This window comes from Ahaetulla prasina, chromosome 2 (assembly GCF_028640845.1).
Source record: "Ahaetulla prasina isolate Xishuangbanna chromosome 2, ASM2864084v1, whole genome shotgun sequence".
Taxonomy (NCBI): domain Eukaryota; kingdom Metazoa; phylum Chordata; class Lepidosauria; order Squamata; family Colubridae; genus Ahaetulla; species Ahaetulla prasina.
Window position 1 is genome coordinate 211,669,281 of NC_080540.1, and position 17,805 is coordinate 211,687,085.

Genomic DNA, 17,805 nt, shown 5'->3' on the forward strand with positions numbered 1-17,805 from the left:
AATGGTCTTTCCCTGTTAGGTTTATGTTTCTTAAAACTTGTGAGTATATTCCTGGACTTTCAGAATACATATATATCTTTCCATATAAATCTGGGTTTCTGGAAATTTTTGAAAGATGACTAAATACAGGTAGTCCTCAATTTACGACCACAGTTAAGCCCAAAAGTGAGTTGCTAAGTGAGACATTTGTTAAGTTTTACCCCATTTTTACGATCTTTCTTGCCACAGTTGTTAAGTGAGTCACGACAAGTTAGTTACATGCTTGTTAAGTGAATCTGGTTTTCCCATTGAGTTTGTCAAGTCACAAAAGGTGATCACAGACACTGCAACTGTCATAAATGTGAGCCAGTTACCAATTGTTTGAATTTTGATCACATGACCATGGGGATGCTGCACTGGTTGTAAATGCGAAAAATGGTCATAAGTTGCTTTTTTCTGTGATATTGTAACTTTGAATGGTCACTAAATGAACTGATGTAAGTGGAGGACTTCCTGAAGTTGCTGAAAAAGCAAGTTCTCACCTACCAAAAAAAATAAATAAAATGGCCTTGGCTAACAAGAGAAAAACGTGTTTGCTGAAGGTTAAAAAAGAGGCCTAGATTGCCATGGGAAAAGTGCTAATATTATCTTTAAAAATGCTAATAAAAATAACGCTATTAAAATTTGAGGGGGTCTCTTGCTTTGGGTGAATGAATCCAATTATTTCAAAAGTGTCTACAATCTGGAGACTATAAGAAAGAGAACCGACGTTGGAGACAGAAGCTTGGCTTCAGCCAGCATTGGAGGGTGTGGGGGACGACTGGCTTTCAAGGTAATGGCAAACGTGGGGGGAGTCCCAGGCCCGTTCCTCCGTGACAGAAACGGGAGATCCCCCCCCCACAATGTATGGGGACGACCCCGCACTAAAGCTGCTTGCTTTTGGGCAGCGGGATTGAGCCCGTAAATCGGCCTCCCGGAATTCCTTTGTGGGGAGAGGCCGCGTCCCGCTCCCTCAAATAACAGAAGAAATGACGGGAGGGAACGAGGCAAAGAAAGCAGCACCGCCTTACCAGCGAGTAGAACCATTCCAGAGTTCGGCAATTTACCATCGCCATTCTCAGATTCTCCCGTCGCGCTCCGCCCTCGCCTCGCTCAGGAAGTGATGTTCGCAGAGCGGCAGGAAAGGGAAGGCGGGAGAGCCATTTTTATTAAGGGAGCCAAACCCTCCTACTACTCCTTCTTCCCTCCGGGAAGGGAGATTCCCAGGTATCCCCTGAAATTTGATGGTGGGACGGTCTCTTCGATTCTTCCGAACTGCAGGGACAAATGTCCGCCCTCGGTCTAGGGTAGGGGTCTCCAACCTTGGCAACTTTAAGCCTGGGGGACTTCAACTCCCAGAATTCCCCATTAATTAAGGGAATTCTGGGAGTTGAAGTCCTCCAGGCTTAAAATTGCCAAGGTTGGAGACCCCTGGTCTAGGGCAAAAATATGTCGCTCTTCCTTGTTTTGACTCCATCTTCCCAGTTTTAATCCTTCCCCTTCCTTGCCAAGAACATCCAAGGATTTTAAGCTAGCCCGATCCTCTGCAATTTAATTTCGAATAGGTGTGTAGAATCGTCCCTGGCTACCATCCTACATCCAAACTCATTGCACAGATGGACATTGTTGAAATATTTGATAATCTGAGATGAATCGTGGGGGGGGGAGCCTCTTCCAAATGAACCTTGGTAATTGCCAGTGCGGTCTCTCCCCCCACCCCCACCCCCATCCACCTACGGACAAAAACTCCCTTAGCGAAATAGAAATCAACAATTTCCAAGTTTCATCAGAGAGAAGAACCTTGCCTATGCCTTTGGCAAGTATGATTGAAGCCCTCTTCTTTTTCTTTGTGTCCCCCCTCCGGGTTAGTTATCGTTCCCATTGCTTCTTTTTTGTTTACTTTCATTTATGTTGTTTTCTTGTTTGGATTGAAGATTTTGTAAACCGCCCAAAGTTGCTGGGAATCGGATAGCATATGCATTTAATCAGTGGTGGGATTCAGCCAGTTCGCACCACGTCGGGAGAACCGGTTGTTAACTTTCTGAGCAGTTTGGCAAACTGGTTGTTGGAAGAAATCATTAGGGCAGAGAACCGGTTGTTAAATTACTTGAACCCCATCACTGCATTTAATAATAAATAAATAGGAAGGAAAAAGGACAGCTTCTGTATTGAGTTCCAATTTTGACCGAGTTTTTCTCATGAATAAGTACGAGTGAAGTGCAGTCAAGAGCCTTGCTTTTTCCTTTGGTGTCCGTTCTGACTGATAAATTGATAATTATGGGTAAAAAAAAAAGATTGGGAAGGTAGCTTTTCTCCTCTTTTGAGCGCGAGGAATGTGGACCTGCCGACTCCCCTTTACACATTACAACAGCAATAAACTTTTGAAATATAACTCCCGAGATTCTTTGAGGCCACACTGTCCTGATCGCAGAGGCTTAATGGGAGTTGAAGTCATGGAGCCCTACAAGCTTTAGCCCAGCCCAGGAAGCATGGATTTCACCGTTTTCGTCTTAACTAGCCAAGGAAAGGAAAGCGCGGCATCACCAAGCGAACATTCTTTGGGCTGCTGTTGAAAAAAAAAAAGTAAATAAAAAAAAGTGAGGGCCAACCATACCGAGTTTTGTATTTTTTTAATTAGACCCCTCCCCCTTTTCCCTTCTGACCCGGAAAGTGACTCCTCCCCCTGCCTGCCACTCGGATTGTGCATCCGGTTTGGAAAGGACGGGGAAGCAACCCAAAGCAGCCGCACCGGCGGCAGCCTTCTCATCAGCTGTCTTCGGATGTGCCGCCGTCCATGTGCGACCCCCGAGAGCGACGGAGCCGAGCCGCCGGCGTCGATGGCTGTCGCCGCTGGCAAGAACGGTCCAAACCGGTAAGTGGCTTCTTTGGGGAGAAGGGCGGCCGGCAAAACTCTGGATCTTCCGGACACTTTTTTCCCGTTAGTTTCCCTGAGGAGGAAATGGGGTGGGGGTGGGGGTAGGGGAACCGAGCGAGGTCGTCTGTCTCTGCTCCTGGCTGAGGGTCTTCGTGCCTCGAGGCTCGTTTTAACGGTCTCAGCCAAAGGAACGTTCGGATCTCGCTCCCCCCCCACCTCCTTCCTAGATAATGGCAAATCGAACTCGGGGTCCCTTTGTGGCCGCTGATTGGCTGCCGGGATGCTTAACTAGCAGCCTCCGCTTATCCCGATCTTCAGTTCTTCTTCGTCCAGGCGAGGAAGCGGCGGTTTGCATAATCTCGGACCCACCGTTGCTTTGAGGATTGCCAAGCTTCGGCTTTTTTAGGCATCTCGTAGTGAAGGGAGGCTCAAGTCACTGTTCTTTTGACTTAGGGGCATCGTTGCCTTGAAGATTGCCCAGCCTTTGGCTCTTTTAGGCATCTCCTAGTGAAAGGAGACATCAGTGGCTCTTCTTCTGACTGAGGGACATCGTTGCCTTGAAGATTGCCCAGCCTTTGGCTCTTTTAGGCATCTCATAGTGATGGGAGAAGCAAATCAATCTTCTTCTGACTCCGAGGATTCAAGCAGCAGCAGTGTTAGTATTTTATACCGGATCTGCTTTTTGAGAGTTTTAATGCAGGCAGCCATATCTTTTCCAGATTTCTCATTGCTGATGAAAATAGAATAGATTAGAATGGAATTCTTTATTGGCCAAGTGTGGACACACTTGTGGAAACAGAAGAAATTTCTGCCCAGTGCATAAGCTCGTAATATAAACAGCAAGTAATAGGTCATAGGTCGTATATCGTAGTTACAAACATTAATCTTGAGTTAGAAACAACAATTGATAAATGGTTATTGAACTTGTATGCTATCCACAGCTCAAGGACTTTGGGCAGCTCACAAATTTCAGTAAAGTTAGTAAAACATAAAAAGTAAAGATAAAACAAGCCAGGCATGGAATCTCACTTACCCAAGGTTAACAAAAGGTTGCTGTGCCTCTTCTAAATAACAACAGTGTGGCGCCATCTGATCTAAGAGTGGAGAATATATCTCTGAATGAGGAATGAAATAACTTAGCCTTGCAGAAAACAAATTTAATCTGATAAATTGGTGATATTTTTACATTGTAGTTTTCAATACAAACAGATAACTCATGTCAAACTTACATTGATTATTGTATTTCTTTTCCTTTTTCAGGGCTTGATACCCCTGGCAGATTTTTTCCCAAAGGATAATTCACTCCTATCTGGCATCGACAGTCTGCATCAGACAATGCCGGAGGAAATATCTCCAGATTCTAAGTGCCCGATCTGCCTGGACATGTTTGAAAATGTGGCCTACTTGGATCGTTGCTGGCACAGATTCTGCTTCCGGTGTGTGTTGGAGTGGTCCAAAAACAAAGCAGAATGCCCACTCTGTAAACAGCCCTTTCATTCCATCGTGCACAGCATGAGATCTGCAGATGACTACAAGGTGCATTCTGTGAGGCCTTCAGAAATGGAATCTTTTGCTAATCCTAATGGGAGGCGATTCCGTTACCGAACTACGTTAACAGGAGAACATCCTACAAATGTTAATTCCCAGACGTCTTCTTCTTCTCGAAGGACAATGTCTTCCCCAAATTGTGGGATCTTGTTTGAAGGGTTATCAACTCAGACAACAAGGCAGAGAGATGCAGAAATGCATCAGATGATCAGACGGCTTGCATCAAGGCGACAAGCTAGTTTGGAAGGTAGATTTATGCGGCACATTCAAGAGCAAGAAATGATTAGCTTTCGAAAAGCTCTGTATCGTTCTGGCACACGTGTGAGAAGCATTGAAGATGGAGGGCGTTATAGGGACATATCAGCTGAATTTTTCCGCAGGAATCCTGCCTGCCTTCATAGGCTGGTGCCATGGCTAAAACGTGAACTTACGGTCCTGTTTGGAATTCATGGATCACTCATTAGTATAGTTCAGCGTGTAATAATGAACAATTTAAGTAAGTTTGACCTGGAAAGCCAGGCATTTGCCAATGAACTACATCCTTTCTTACTGCAAAGCACAGACCATTTCTTACACGAATTTATAAATTTTGCCAGATGTCCATTTAATATTGAAGCCTATGATGAGCACGCAAACTATGACTGTCCGGCTCCATCACGAGAAGAAGGAAGTGCATCTGAATCGTCAATTATTACCATTTCACCAGATGAAACCGAAACCCAGGCACCCGATTGCACTGCTTTCAGAACTGAGACAGGCCAGGCACCCTGGGATGATGAAACACCCGGTCCCTCCTATTCTAACACAGAACAAGTGCATGCTTCTCCATCAACTGCATTAAACACTTCGGAAAGCTCTGATGAAGAGCCTGCTGGAAATAGAACAGGGTCGCCACAAGCAAATATAGAGGTGAACGGTGACACTTGTGATTCATCGGACAACTGTGTAATTGTGGACTATGTCAAACCATTAGCTGAGAGGACCCCCGAGCTTGTTCAGCTGTCCTCAGACTCTGAAGTTTCAGCTGATGATGGGAAAAAGGAAGATACAGATAAAGTGCAGCCTATCCAATTCTGCAGTTTTAGCCCGACAGATGTTAGTAGATCTGCTTCGCCTTCTTCTGCTGGATCCAGAGATGGCATTGCTAATAAGATTAATGAATATCTCTCCGATGAAAAAAGAAAATCGAAGAGGGAAAAAGATGAGACTAAATTCAGAGGAGCATCTTCGTTGCAAAGCTTTTCTTCAAAGGAAGCCTGTTATGGATACAATTCATCAAAAAGAAGGAAATCTGAATCGCATGTGCAGCATTCTGACCGAGAGCATCACAGTTCGAAAAGGAAGAGGAAGCATCGTAGTAGGGAAAAACGAAAAAAGAAAAGAGACGGCAGTAGACATAAGCACAAAAAGAATAAAAGGAGATCAACCCGAGAAAAGAGTACGTCCCGATCTCTTTCTCCAAGTAGTGAAAGCACTGAACTGAGAGATTTAAGCTGGTCACGATCTCAAAGCAGAGACTATAGTGGAACTTCCAGGATTAAAGACACGGATTATTATTTGAGAGACGATTACCCAAAAAGTAAAAAAAGAGGTGAATATGCTTTATACAATCCAAATGCAGTCAGAAGTTATGAAAGACATAGATCGAGAAACCGGTCAAGAAGTCGATTTAGCAGCCGATCTAGCAGCAGATCAAGAAGCCGATCTAGCAGCAGATCAAGAACTTCCAGGCATCCAGATAGAGGACATTCTGAAAAGCCGAGTGGGAAAAGGAAATATAAAACACGTCACTTGGAGAGCAGCCAGAGAGGTAGCGAGGAAACCTCTTCTGTAAGGGAAAGCAACGCTCTAAAGAAATCCTTACCCAAGGATCAAACCATTTGTACAAAAGCCACCAGCATTGTAGACAGACAACCTAGAACAGAGCACAAGAAGAAGAAGAGGTCAAGAAGCCCAAGTGTGGAAATTGTTTATGAAGGTGTGTGTACATCAAAGTATGACAAAAAGAAACCAAAAAGAATTAAGTCTACCAATCTTACCAATTCATCTGCATTATCTTCTGTTGTGATTACAATTGACAGTGATAGTGACAGAGAGAATGGCATTACAGAATCTAAAATTTTGAACCAGTTGCCAACTAAGAGATCATCTTTGTTTTTACGTCTGGCACAAATGATAAATGGCAATTCACATTGCCAGCTACATTCACCAGAGCAAGATGTGTAATTTTTTAAAACTTTTTTTTTAAATAGATTTTTTCCTCTTAGATAGGTTAAACCTTAGATGTAGAGGTAGACATAGATTTTTTTTCCTTTTTAATGTTTTTAATAATTGTTTGCTATTGTTTTTAATTTAAAGAAAAAATAACTTGGTTTATGAAATAAATTTTATTAAATAAATAAATAGATAAAATAAAATGTGACCTTGGAATTCTTTGTGCTTTCTGAGTTTAGTTTTTGGCTTGTTTCATTATCTGACTAGGTAAGTTTTTCAATGCTAGAAAAGTATGGGCTTCACTCTAACTATTCATTAAAAGTGGCAGTGTAGATCAATTCGGTATTATGATAAAAATCTTCCCAAAATATATGTATTTTTTAGAAAACTTGCCTTAATCAGAGTTGGTTCAATTTTTGTAATATGCTTATTTTAGTTTAAAAGCTAAACCCATGACTGATCTGTTAAAAGTAATGGCATGAGCAAATAATTATCAATAGGCTAATATTTCTCATTTGGGTTAAGATGTCATACATTACCATTTATCCAAATAAAAGTATTGACAGAAGGACGTGGTTGGCCTTTATTGGAATAGCGTTGCTCTGTGGAAGTCCCCCAATTAAAAACTTCATAAGACTTATTCCTACTAAATTATAACAAGTAGATTAAATTGAGGACCATTTTTTTTAATGCTAGAGGCCTCTTGAAGGGAAAAAGTATGCTCATATATGCTATTTTTGTTCCTTAGCTTATGTGACAGTCTTCGAAGGCTTTAATGATGATTTTATCATTTAAAACAGTCCCTTTTAATAATTTAAACAATACCTTCTAAAATTTTAGCAAGTACCAGTATATATTTTTTGGAAACAGTAATAGCTGTATTTTAAAGTCATTGTACTAGCTTTGTACTAGACTCTTTGCAGCAACACAAATGTTCATTGCACGTATCAATCCGGGGGGCCATAGTTTAAGGACCCCTGACTTAGTGCGATATAAAAAATGCAAATAATTCTTCTGCGGACCACCAAAATTTTCTCACGGACCACCGGTCGCTGATCTATCTAATCATCTATTGCCTATCTAGCTATCTTTATCATATCTACCTACCTACCTACCTACCTACCAGTATTATACCCATCGGGAAGGAGATATAGAAGCACAGGCAGCTGAATAAACAGCTGAAGAACAGTTTTTATCCGTGGCCTGTCAGACTCTGAATGAAAAATAACTACAACTCCATAGTACGATATCCAAAACATACAGATACAGAAAGTTAGTTCTTTGGAGAAGAGAGGTGCACATGGAACTGACTATTTGAAATACAGAGCAGGGAATATTGTCATCTGCAGAATCATCCTACAGTTTTGTTTCAGATTATGCCTGTAGGTTATGCATATGGTTTGGATAACCAAGTATGTGAGGCTTCTTTTTCTCCAGCAAACTTTTCTCCAGTAAGCAAAAGGCATATGCAGTGGTATTTATGACTTTTGCAGTGTCTATAGCTTATCTAGGCTACAAAGTTCTTAACTGCAATAATCCTGTGGTCCATCAGAAGCACTTTTAACAACTGTAGTGCTTCAGTTAAGATAAGTTGTAAATCGGGGCAGCTGACTCACTTAACAAATGTCTCACTTAGCAACTGTAACCTTGGGCTCCGTTGTGGTCGTTAAGTTGAGGACTATCCGTATTCTGGGCCGCCCTGTATATGGATATAGTTCCCCTTATCGGTCTAAGAGCTGCTTCTCTCCCCCCCCTTTTTTTCTTCTTCAGTGTTTGAGGGAGGGAAGGGGGTAGTTGAATCATTCAGGCAACCTTCGGCTTTCAGACTGTGGAGGCATTAACAGCCCCTCCTCCAATTAGAGGTGGTCATCCCTGGCCATCCTGGCTTTCAGACGGTGGAAGCATTAACACCCCCCACTCCAATTACAGCTGGTCATCCCTGGCCATCTTGACTGGAGAGCTGGGGTCCAAAACATTGGGGTGCAGACGAAAAAGCGCTCTTAAAGCAGGGCGGGAAAGCGGCAGCGCTCTCCTCGCTGTCTGCCTTCTTACAGCGTCTCCCGGCGGGGGGTGGGGGGTGGCGAGAACTCGCACCTCGCCATCATCGTGACGGCCACGGCTTCCCCCAGCCCCTCCCCCCACCTCTCTTTTAGGACGACTGCTGCAAAGTTTATTTCTGATTTATTTATTTTATTTATTTATTTATTTATTTATTCAAATTTATATTTGATTCGGCCACGTTTGCCTTAACCTTGCGCACTCAATTCGGAAACCAATCCAAATAGGCAAAAGGCAAACATCTCCGCCTCGTTTCCCTGCTCAACGGCGCCCCGCCTTCCCTGTCTTTTCAACGGCGGCCCCGCGAGCCGCTTTCTGTTTCCTTTTCCTCTGTTTCTCCGATCGCATTTCCTGCTTTGGGAAACCTCCTTCGCTTTCGATTCTTGCTTCGGGTCGGCTGATTCTGAGGAATCGAGTCGGTCGGCAGCGGAGGATTTTCATTGGACGGCTTGGCCCGTCCTCGGGAGGGTGTTTTAAGGTGCTTCCCGCCTCTGTTTAGTTTTAGAACCGCGAGCAGGCGATCTTGCAGTCGGGTTTGGGTTTTTTGATGGGCTTTTTTTTGGCGGTGGGGGGGCAGAGTTGAAAGAAAAACGGAATAATACGAGGAGGGGGGGGGAAAACTATTGCAAAGCCAGAGGTTTAAGGAGAAAGAGAAAAAATGACCGAGGTCGAACGAGAGAATTTGCTTCGCTACAGGGACTACATAGTGAAGACTTTAAATCCTGCTTATATATTGAGCTACATGAAAACCTGGCTGTCTGATGGTAAGTAGGAGTCACCCAAGTTTTCTATCAAAGTCGCGTTTTTTTCCGAAATCCCCAATTTCTTGGGAACTGTAATATATATAACACGCAGATATAGTCTGACCATCGAGCATTGCTGGTTGGCCCGATGGGAATTGTAATGCAACATTGGACATCAGACTGGGAGAAGTGGTTTACCAGATTCATTTTATTTACACTTAGGACGAGGGGTTTATTAAGCGAACCCCTCCGTGTCATCTAGCTCAGAATACCCGTGGCCACTGTTCACGTTATAAGGAGTGCCTGATCTGGCCTCTCCAGGTGTTTTGGAGAATATTCGGTTCAGATGTTTGGAATGGGGAAACATACCCAAATTAAAAACAGATTAGCTGAAAAATGCCTATTCCCCCCCCCCCCCGTGAATGACCAGGCGTGTCAATTAATTGGTTGACTTAAGAATCAAATCGCCTGCCTGCAATTATATGGAGATGTTACCAGCCTAACCAGAAATTTCCTAGTGATGTTTAGAAACAGAATGAATAAATTAAAACTCCAGCTGAAAACATCCTGTTAAGGAATCCTGCTTTTATATTCTTACACATGCTCGGATGCTAAGTACTTAAAGTCATTAATTACTTTGCGCTGTAATTAATGCGCTGGCTCTTCGGCTTTGTAACGGAGATGAGCACCGCCCCCTAGAGTCGGGAGCGACTAAGCACATATGTGCGAGGTGACCCTTTACGTTTACCTTTAATTTAAGAGTACAGATCTACAGGTTGATTTCACCTGAGGCATTGGCTATGGCTTTTCAGAAGAGGTTGGTGATGGTTGGACAGAAAGAAACGTTTCCGTGTAGCTAATGTTCAGCTAAGAACCCGAGAGGCAACTATTTTGCCCACCACGGTTCTTACTCTGGTTTTTGCAGAGAGAAGTCAGGCTAAGCGCGGTTCTGACATTCAGAAAGGTTGTGTTTCAGTCCTCTTTCTTGCACGCGTTTTGCAGCGGCTTTACATACAGTTCTTTCCAGTTGGCAGACGCGCTTTTGCTGTGCGTTTGCAAGGCGTTCGTGATTGGCCAGCTTTGCAAGCGGCTTGGTTGACTGCATTGAGATGGGGGTGGGGTTGTATGTGTGTTCTTCCAGCAAGAGTGGTACCGCACCCAGCATTCTCTTTTTGGGAATTATCTTGATAACCGGGAGGGGGAAGCAGGGCACTTATTGGCTGAAAGTAGTTGAGGAGGCGGGGCAAGAATCCTACCAGCAGATGGCACTAAGACCGTCAAGGCGGGCTCGTGTCCTGCCTGCTTCTTACAGTTTTTCTCCCTCTCTGAAAATTGCAGAATTTTTCATCTTCTACTGGAAGCGAAATAAGCAATGTGTGTCTGGAAATCCAAAGTAGGTTTCGTTATTTGAAACAAAGAAAGAGATTGAGACATTTCATACATGAAGTCATGGTCTTTCAGAATGCACAATCTTGATCAAGAGCTCCGAAACCAAGTATCTCATGCAAACTATCTTTAATTTCACCTAATCCATATGCTTCTAAATGCAGTACCTTTTACTCTTTAAACTTACCTCTCCATGTGGGTTCCATCATTTCCCTCTAACTCTGATGTCCTCAGGCTTCCTTTTGTGACATTTGCTCTCCCTTCATATATTTATAATCTAATTCTTATTCTATTCTTTTTATAACTCTTAACTCACTTTTAAATTCAATCCAGATTCATTCAGAACCAAATGGTTAGGTTCAAAGGATTGATGTTTGAAAAACAAAAGTGAAAAGTGATTTAGTTTCACTGTAAAGTTTTTCTAATTTAATATAATTATGTTTAATGACATACCTTTATTATGCGAAGGTAATTTATTATGCGAAGGTTATTTGTGGTGAAGGTTGTAGAGAGTGTGGTTGCATGGCAGCTTCCCCAGTACCTGGATGAAGCCGTCTATCTAGACCCGTTCCAGTCCAGCTTCCGGTCCGGTCACAGTATGGAGACAGCTTTGGTCGCGTTGGTGGATGACCTCTGGAGGGTCAGGGACAGGGGTTGTTCCTCTGCCCTGGTCCTATTAGATCTCTCAGTGGCTTTCAATACCATCGGCCATGGTATCCTGCTGCACCGGTTGGAGAGTCTGGGAGTGGGAGGCACCGTTTATCGGTGGTTCTCCTCCTATCTCTCCGATCGGTCGCAGACGGTGTTGACAGGGGGGCAGAGGTCGACCGCGAGGCGCCTTACTTGTGGGGTGCCTCAGGGGTCGATTCTCTCGCCCCTCCTGTTCAACATCTACATGAAGCCACTGGGCGAGGTCATCAGTGGTTTCGGGGTGAGTTATCATCTGTACGCTGATGATACGCAGCTGTACTTTTCCACCCCGGACCACCCCAACGAAGCTGTCGAAGTGCTGTCCCGGTGTCTGGAAGCCGTACGGGTCTGGATGGGGAGAAACAGACTCAAGCTCAATCCCTCCAAGACGGAGTGGCTGTGGATGCTCCCATGTAACACCACTCCTGCGCAGTTTGCACTGGCTCCCTGTGGTCTTTCGGGTGAACTTTAAGATTCTGGTTACCACCTTTAAAGCGCTCCATGGCTTAGGACCCGGGTACTTACGAGACCGCCTGCTGTTACCTTTTGCCTCCCACCGACCCGTACGCTCTCACAGAGAGGGCCTTCTCAGGGTGCCGTCCGCCAAACAATGTCGGCTGGCGGCCCCCAGGGGCAGGGCCTTCTCTGTTGGAGCTCCTACACTCTGGAACGAGCTTCCCCCTGGTTTACGTCAAGTGCCTGATCTTCGGACTTTTCGCCGTGAGCTGAAAACGCACCTATTTATTCAAGCGGGACTGGCCTAAAATTTTATTGGGGTTATTTATTTTTTAATGTTTTAAACTGTTTTAAATTTGGCCACCTATAATATGTTTGTTTTAATTTCTTTTAATGTTTATACTGTGATTTTTACTTGGCTGTACACCGCCCTGAGTCCTTAGGGAGAAGGGCAGTATAAAAATTGAATAAAAAAAATAAATAAAAATAAAATACCCTTTGTGTCAAAGTACAGATACATTGGTGTGAATTCCTTTACTTTCCTCTCCCCTCCCCTACCCCTCTCTCCCTCTCCCATTTCTTTCTCTCAAGTCCCAGTCATTCTCATGCCATAGATATCAGATGATCCCATAGATAGTGGCTCCCTCTCCCATCATTAGCACCTAATCCTAGTTTCACTCCATGAATGCTCATCCTAGTCAGCATGCAAAGGTTTTTAGTTTAGTTCATCTAGTTCAGTGATGGTTAACCTTTTCCGGACTGAGTGCCCAAAGTGCATGCGCCCCCTGCATGTGCACGTGCCCCCCTGCATGCACACCGTACACGTGTCCCCCTGAACTGGGCGAGGGCTTGCGTGCCACCTGTGGCGCACTTGCCATAGGTTCGCCATCACATATTTAGTTTATTCTCCAAGAAAACAAAAGGGTGTATAGACAAAGAATTCTACCATTTTTTTCTCATAATAACAACCCCATGAAATAGCTAGGTTGAGAGATTTCATTGGCCCAGAGTCAACCTTGACAACTATATAATACTAGCTGGACGCCTGTGCTCAGGCTTGATAAATTGACACTTGCAGCCTGAAACTTAATGTAGAATATGTAACTCCGTAGCATCAGAGAATGTTAATATAATGCAACTGGCAGTTGGAACAGAGGGGGAGTGGGAGTAGAATGTCCCAGCCCACAGCATCCATCAGTATTCATCTGGCTAGCATCCTGTCAGTGTGCAAGAGAGTTGAGGGGTGTTTGGAAACTCAAAGCAGTATTTGCTGTGTGAGCAAGAAAGAGACAGGAAGGAGTGGGTGTGGCTTAGCTCAACTGTTCTGTAGTAAAGCTGCTTGCTGCTGTGAAAGTAAAACAGAAAGTGAAACTCCTCTGCTTGTGTTTTGCATTTGGAACAGATTTCTTTTGAGGTGGGGAGGGCGGAGTACAACTCCTTGGCATCAGAGCGTGTTAATAATAATATAGGAAATACTAATGCTCTGATGGTCATTTCGAAAAATCCTTTTTAATGAGCACCTAGAAGCCAAGAGGAACATACGTGGCAAATTTCAAGTTTGTAGGCTTTACGATTCTGGAGATTTTATGATTAATGCATGAGTGGTTTTTGCTTTTATATATATATAGATTGATTGATTATGTAAATGAAGACTTAAAATACTAGAACCAACAAGAATGCAGAATAGATTTATCACTGTGATTAATTTAATTATATATTTCAGCAATTGGAAGAAAGATTTGGTAGAGCAATGCATTTGCCAGACATGTGATTCAAGTCACCTTAAAAGCTTAGTCTTCTACATAAGATGAAGAGTACTCGGTCCGGTGTACAAATATGCTTTGTACTTGGCTGTAAAATCTCATCCATTGATAACAGCTAAGAGAGTGTGATGGAGAAGATGAAGAGATTCCTGTGCTGGTCAAATATTTGTCTTCCATAGGGTCTAACAGCCAGACTGCAAAATACCAAATGTCCATTATCTAGACATAAAGAGATACAGAAAATTGTTACAGATAATCCTTGCTTCATGACCATTCAACAAGTATTTGAAGTTATGATGGTGCTGAACAAATCTTACAGTATCCCTATGTTCAAGTGATCAAAATTTACCTCAGGATGTGCTTCAACGTTATCCACTCAACTGTTGCCCCCATCTCTGCTCTTCACTATTCTTGCCATCCCTAGCTGACCTTTGCTGTTGTTTTCTTCCCACCGTTGAGGAGATGTGCCTAAGCTGGCCCTTCATGAGTGCAGCTGAACAAGACTGATTGCTGCCAGGAAGTGGGAAGACATGCAAGCAGAAAACAAATCAGGCATAGGAGAGATTGCTTACAAAAATTGCTTTGTCTCTCCATAAAATGGAGAGATTGGAGAGGAAGAGATTACAAAAGAGTAAGCAAACACCTAGTAGGGAATATATGGGCTGTTTGCATAGTGTGCTAGAGGCTGCCAGTGCCAGCATATTGCTTCTGGTATGTATTCCTCATTACTCTCTTGTAATCACTTCCTTTCCAATTCTCTACTTTGCAAGGAGGATGAGGAAAGAAAAACAGCATATTAAGTCCAGGACGATGAATATTGACTGTATTGGTAATCACATTACTGAGGGATATTACTTGTAACTTTCAATAGATGCTGAGGGAGGCAGTCAGTAAGTAAGAACGAACTACTTGTAATGTGTTTTTAATAAGCCAGCAGACACACACAGAAACATTTTCTAATAGCAGCAGAATGAATTATTGCCTTTTTGGTATGTGACAAAGATAATCGTGGGCCCTTGGAAAGCTAAAATGGAAAAGATGCTTTACTTTGAAATTCTATTGTTTTGCTTTGAAACAAGGTGAGAAATTTACTGCAACAGTTTTGTCTACAATCTGATTTCATTCTAGAGACTGTGGAGAAAATTCAAGAGCAAAGCAGCCGGCCAACCAAGGCAGCAGAACTCTTTCTTCAGGCTATTCTACAGCTCAACGTGGATGGATGGTTCCGTGGTTTTCTAGATGCACTACAAGCATCAGGTATGATTGCTTTATTATATAGGAAGTGTTTGCTAAATTACAATCCTTCTCCCTCTAAAACGCTAATCAATGGTTTTATGTAAACAATTGCAATTTTATTGAGTGGGTACCATACAAAAGAATTATTCAGAGTTCTGTCTGTCTGTGTGTGTGTATAATGTATTTGCTGATAGAGAAATAAAGGGAGACTAGTGTAGATCTATTTCGAGCTATTTAGCTCTCATCAGCTAGCCAAAGGCAAAAGAGAAGCAGTATGTTCCCTCCCATATTGGGGTAGACCAGGTACTTCGACAGAAAAACACTTAATTTGTGTGTGTGTGTGTGTGTGTAAAATGAATAAATAAATACATACACACACACACACACACACACACACACATTTCTCCAATGACAATTCCATCAATAGGCATATCGAACTGCCAGCGGCCTACTAGGCATTGAGACATCAAGAAAGACTCTGCAGAATAAGCAGAGATGGCTTCCCGTCAAGGAACAGAGACCAATGGCACCCTCCCCCTGCGCATGCAGACTCAGCCTGTGAAGGCATAGTCAGGCCTGACCAAAAACAGAACCCGGCAGGGCTGTCTCTAACCATAACAAATAGGGATTAATGAGAAACAAACCAGATGGACCACAAAGTCACAGATAAGACAGCAAATTGGGAGGATGGTTGACAGGCTAAGATCATCCCTTACAGATGAAGCAGGCTAGGAGGGAGGAAACAGTAGGAATTAAGCCTCCATCAACCAGAATGAGGACAGCAAAAACAACCCAGCTGATTACAAGTGGGAGACGGCTGGAGGGGCCTATTACATGCACAATGGCCAAATTTTTAATGGCATATAAAGGCAGAGATCTCTGCAATGGTAATTTAATACTCTTAGTGCATTTGTTATGTTGGTTTTAAAAAAACCACCATTGTGACAGTGAAACTAGTAGACATAATTTTGGGTGGAAAGAGGCTGTTAAAGTGATTTTGGTGAATGTATAGCAACTGGGAAGGAAGATAATTTCCTTTGCTCAGGGGAAAAACAATCCTTTTCTATAGCTCAGGGAAGATAAGAGAATGGCTGCAGGGGCAAGAAAGCAGAAAATGATTATGGAGCTTAGGAAATGCCTCCAATCAGGAACACCAAGCTAGTTGTGTGGAAAGGTTGCTTACTTTGTGCTCTCTGCTATGGGAGAAAATCTCACCAGTTCTTCCAAAGATAAAATGCTCAGACAGAGTTGCACAAAACTTGCAGTGGGCTGCAATGTGCTTTAAGATTGCTTACCTTTTAGGTAATCTGCATTGTTTTTGCATCCTGCCTCAACGACCCACTAAAAGGATGCAGATGACCAGCTATCTGCAATGAATATAAATCCTTCCGTTCCACACTATCCTGAAAAAGCTTCTTGGATGAGAAGCGAAACGTCTTCAAAAGAAAAAACAAGAAAGTCCAGTTGCCTCCTGAAAAAGCAACTTCGGGATAACTTTAGATAGCTTAAAGAAATCAGTCAACACAGCCAACAGAATCAGAACATCATGATAATATACATATGATGATGATGATGATGGTGATGGTGATGGTGATGGTGCAGAAGGCCACTTTACTGGGATCTGCTCGCATAATTCGCTGATACATCACACAGTCCTAAACGCTTGGGAAGTGTTCGACTAGTGATCTGTGATACGAAATCCAGCATAATTATCTCGTTTGCTGTGTATACTATCATTTTGTGTAAATAATAATAATAATAATAATAATAATAATAATAATAATAATAATAATAATAATAATAATAATAATAATATATTATTTGTAACATAATAATATAAAAATATTATATAATATAAAAATATAATATAATATATAAATATAGTATATAATATAATAATACATCATCATAATAATACATAATAATACATAATAATACATAATAATACACAACCTAATCTTGCATAGCTTCTTCTCTTGTAATATTACACTACTAACCAGAACATAGAAAACATTTGCTAGACCAATTCTCGTATACAGGTCATCTATCTGGAACCCGCACTGCATTTCGGACATTTAATACAATTGAACATGTCCAGAAATATTTTACAAGAAGAGTCCTCTGCTCACAACAAAATACCTTATGCCACCAGACTTGAAATTTTAGGCTTAGAAAATTTAGAACGACGCTGCCTTCGGTCTGACCTAAGCATAGTACATAAAATCATCTGCTACAATGTACTACCAGCCAATGAATACTTCAGCTTCAACCACAACAATACATGAGCACACAATAGATACAAACTTAAGGTAAACCGAACCAAACTCGATTGCAGAAAATATGACTTCAGCAACATAGTGGTCAATGCCTGGAATGCACTATCTGACTTTGTGGTTTCATCCCCAAACTCCCAAAATTTTAACCTTAGACTGTCAACTCATTTTATGTATTCAGTTCATGCTTATACTTATATATATTATCTAATACGTACTCAACAAATAAATAAAATTTACAATGATAAATGTCATTTTACCATTTCTTACACTCAGAAAGCCAATTGTTGCAATATTTCCTTCCTTCAGTCCCTCTGTGTGTGCGTGCGTGCGCACACAAACACATATGGGGGGGAGGAAGGTCTTTAAAAGCTTTCTTAGTCTCATGGGGAACTGGAGTTTCTTACCAAACTTGATTGGTAGGGATTCTCAACATACTCACTTTCCACATTTTGGGGTAGGCTGAAACTAACTTAACAAAGCCATCAGATAAACCACCTTTTGCTTGTAGTTGAATTTAGTCAATTACCATTTTAATTTCAATT

At 42.4% G+C, this 17,805-nt stretch overlaps 2 protein-coding genes across 3 annotated transcripts in view; both read left to right on the forward strand.

Moving 5' to 3' along the window:
• RIGI (RNA sensor RIG-I) overlaps positions 1 to 17,805 on the forward strand; it is a 54,062-nt gene that overhangs the window by 8,425 nt on the left and 27,832 nt on the right. The window contains exons 1-2 of one of the 2 annotated variants that reach the window (XM_058167175.1): positions 9,309 to 9,477; positions 14,880 to 15,008. In XM_058167175.1, coding sequence (XP_058023158.1) covers positions 9,372 to 9,477; positions 14,880 to 15,008 — 235 coding nt within the window. In that variant the 5' untranslated portion in view covers positions 9,309 to 9,371. Of the gene's footprint in view, positions 1 to 9,308; positions 9,478 to 14,879; positions 15,009 to 17,805 lie in introns of those variants that run through there. The other variant, XM_058167176.1, reaches the window with a different exon arrangement.
• On the forward strand, positions 25 to 7,126 carry TOPORS (TOP1 binding arginine/serine rich protein, E3 ubiquitin ligase). The gene is made up of 3 exons (XM_058167177.1): positions 25 to 811; positions 2,690 to 2,890; positions 4,154 to 7,126. Exons 2-3 carry the CDS (start codon positions 2,813 to 2,815, stop codon positions 6,665 to 6,667), a joined length of 2,592 nt encoding a protein of 863 aa, XP_058023160.1. The 5' UTR covers positions 25 to 811; positions 2,690 to 2,812; the 3' UTR covers positions 6,668 to 7,126.

What these genes read in the sequence shown, in the direction of transcription:
- TOPORS (XM_058167177.1), top strand. Translation starts at nt 2,813, where the DNA reads ATGTGCGACCCCCGAGAGCGACGGAGCCGAGCCGCCGGCGTCGATGGC. An exon ending in GGCAAGAACGGTCCAAACCG is followed by an intron (nt 2,891 to 4,153) that starts GTAAGTGGCTTC and finishes TTCCTTTTTCAG; the next exon opens with GGCTTGATACCCCTGGCAGA.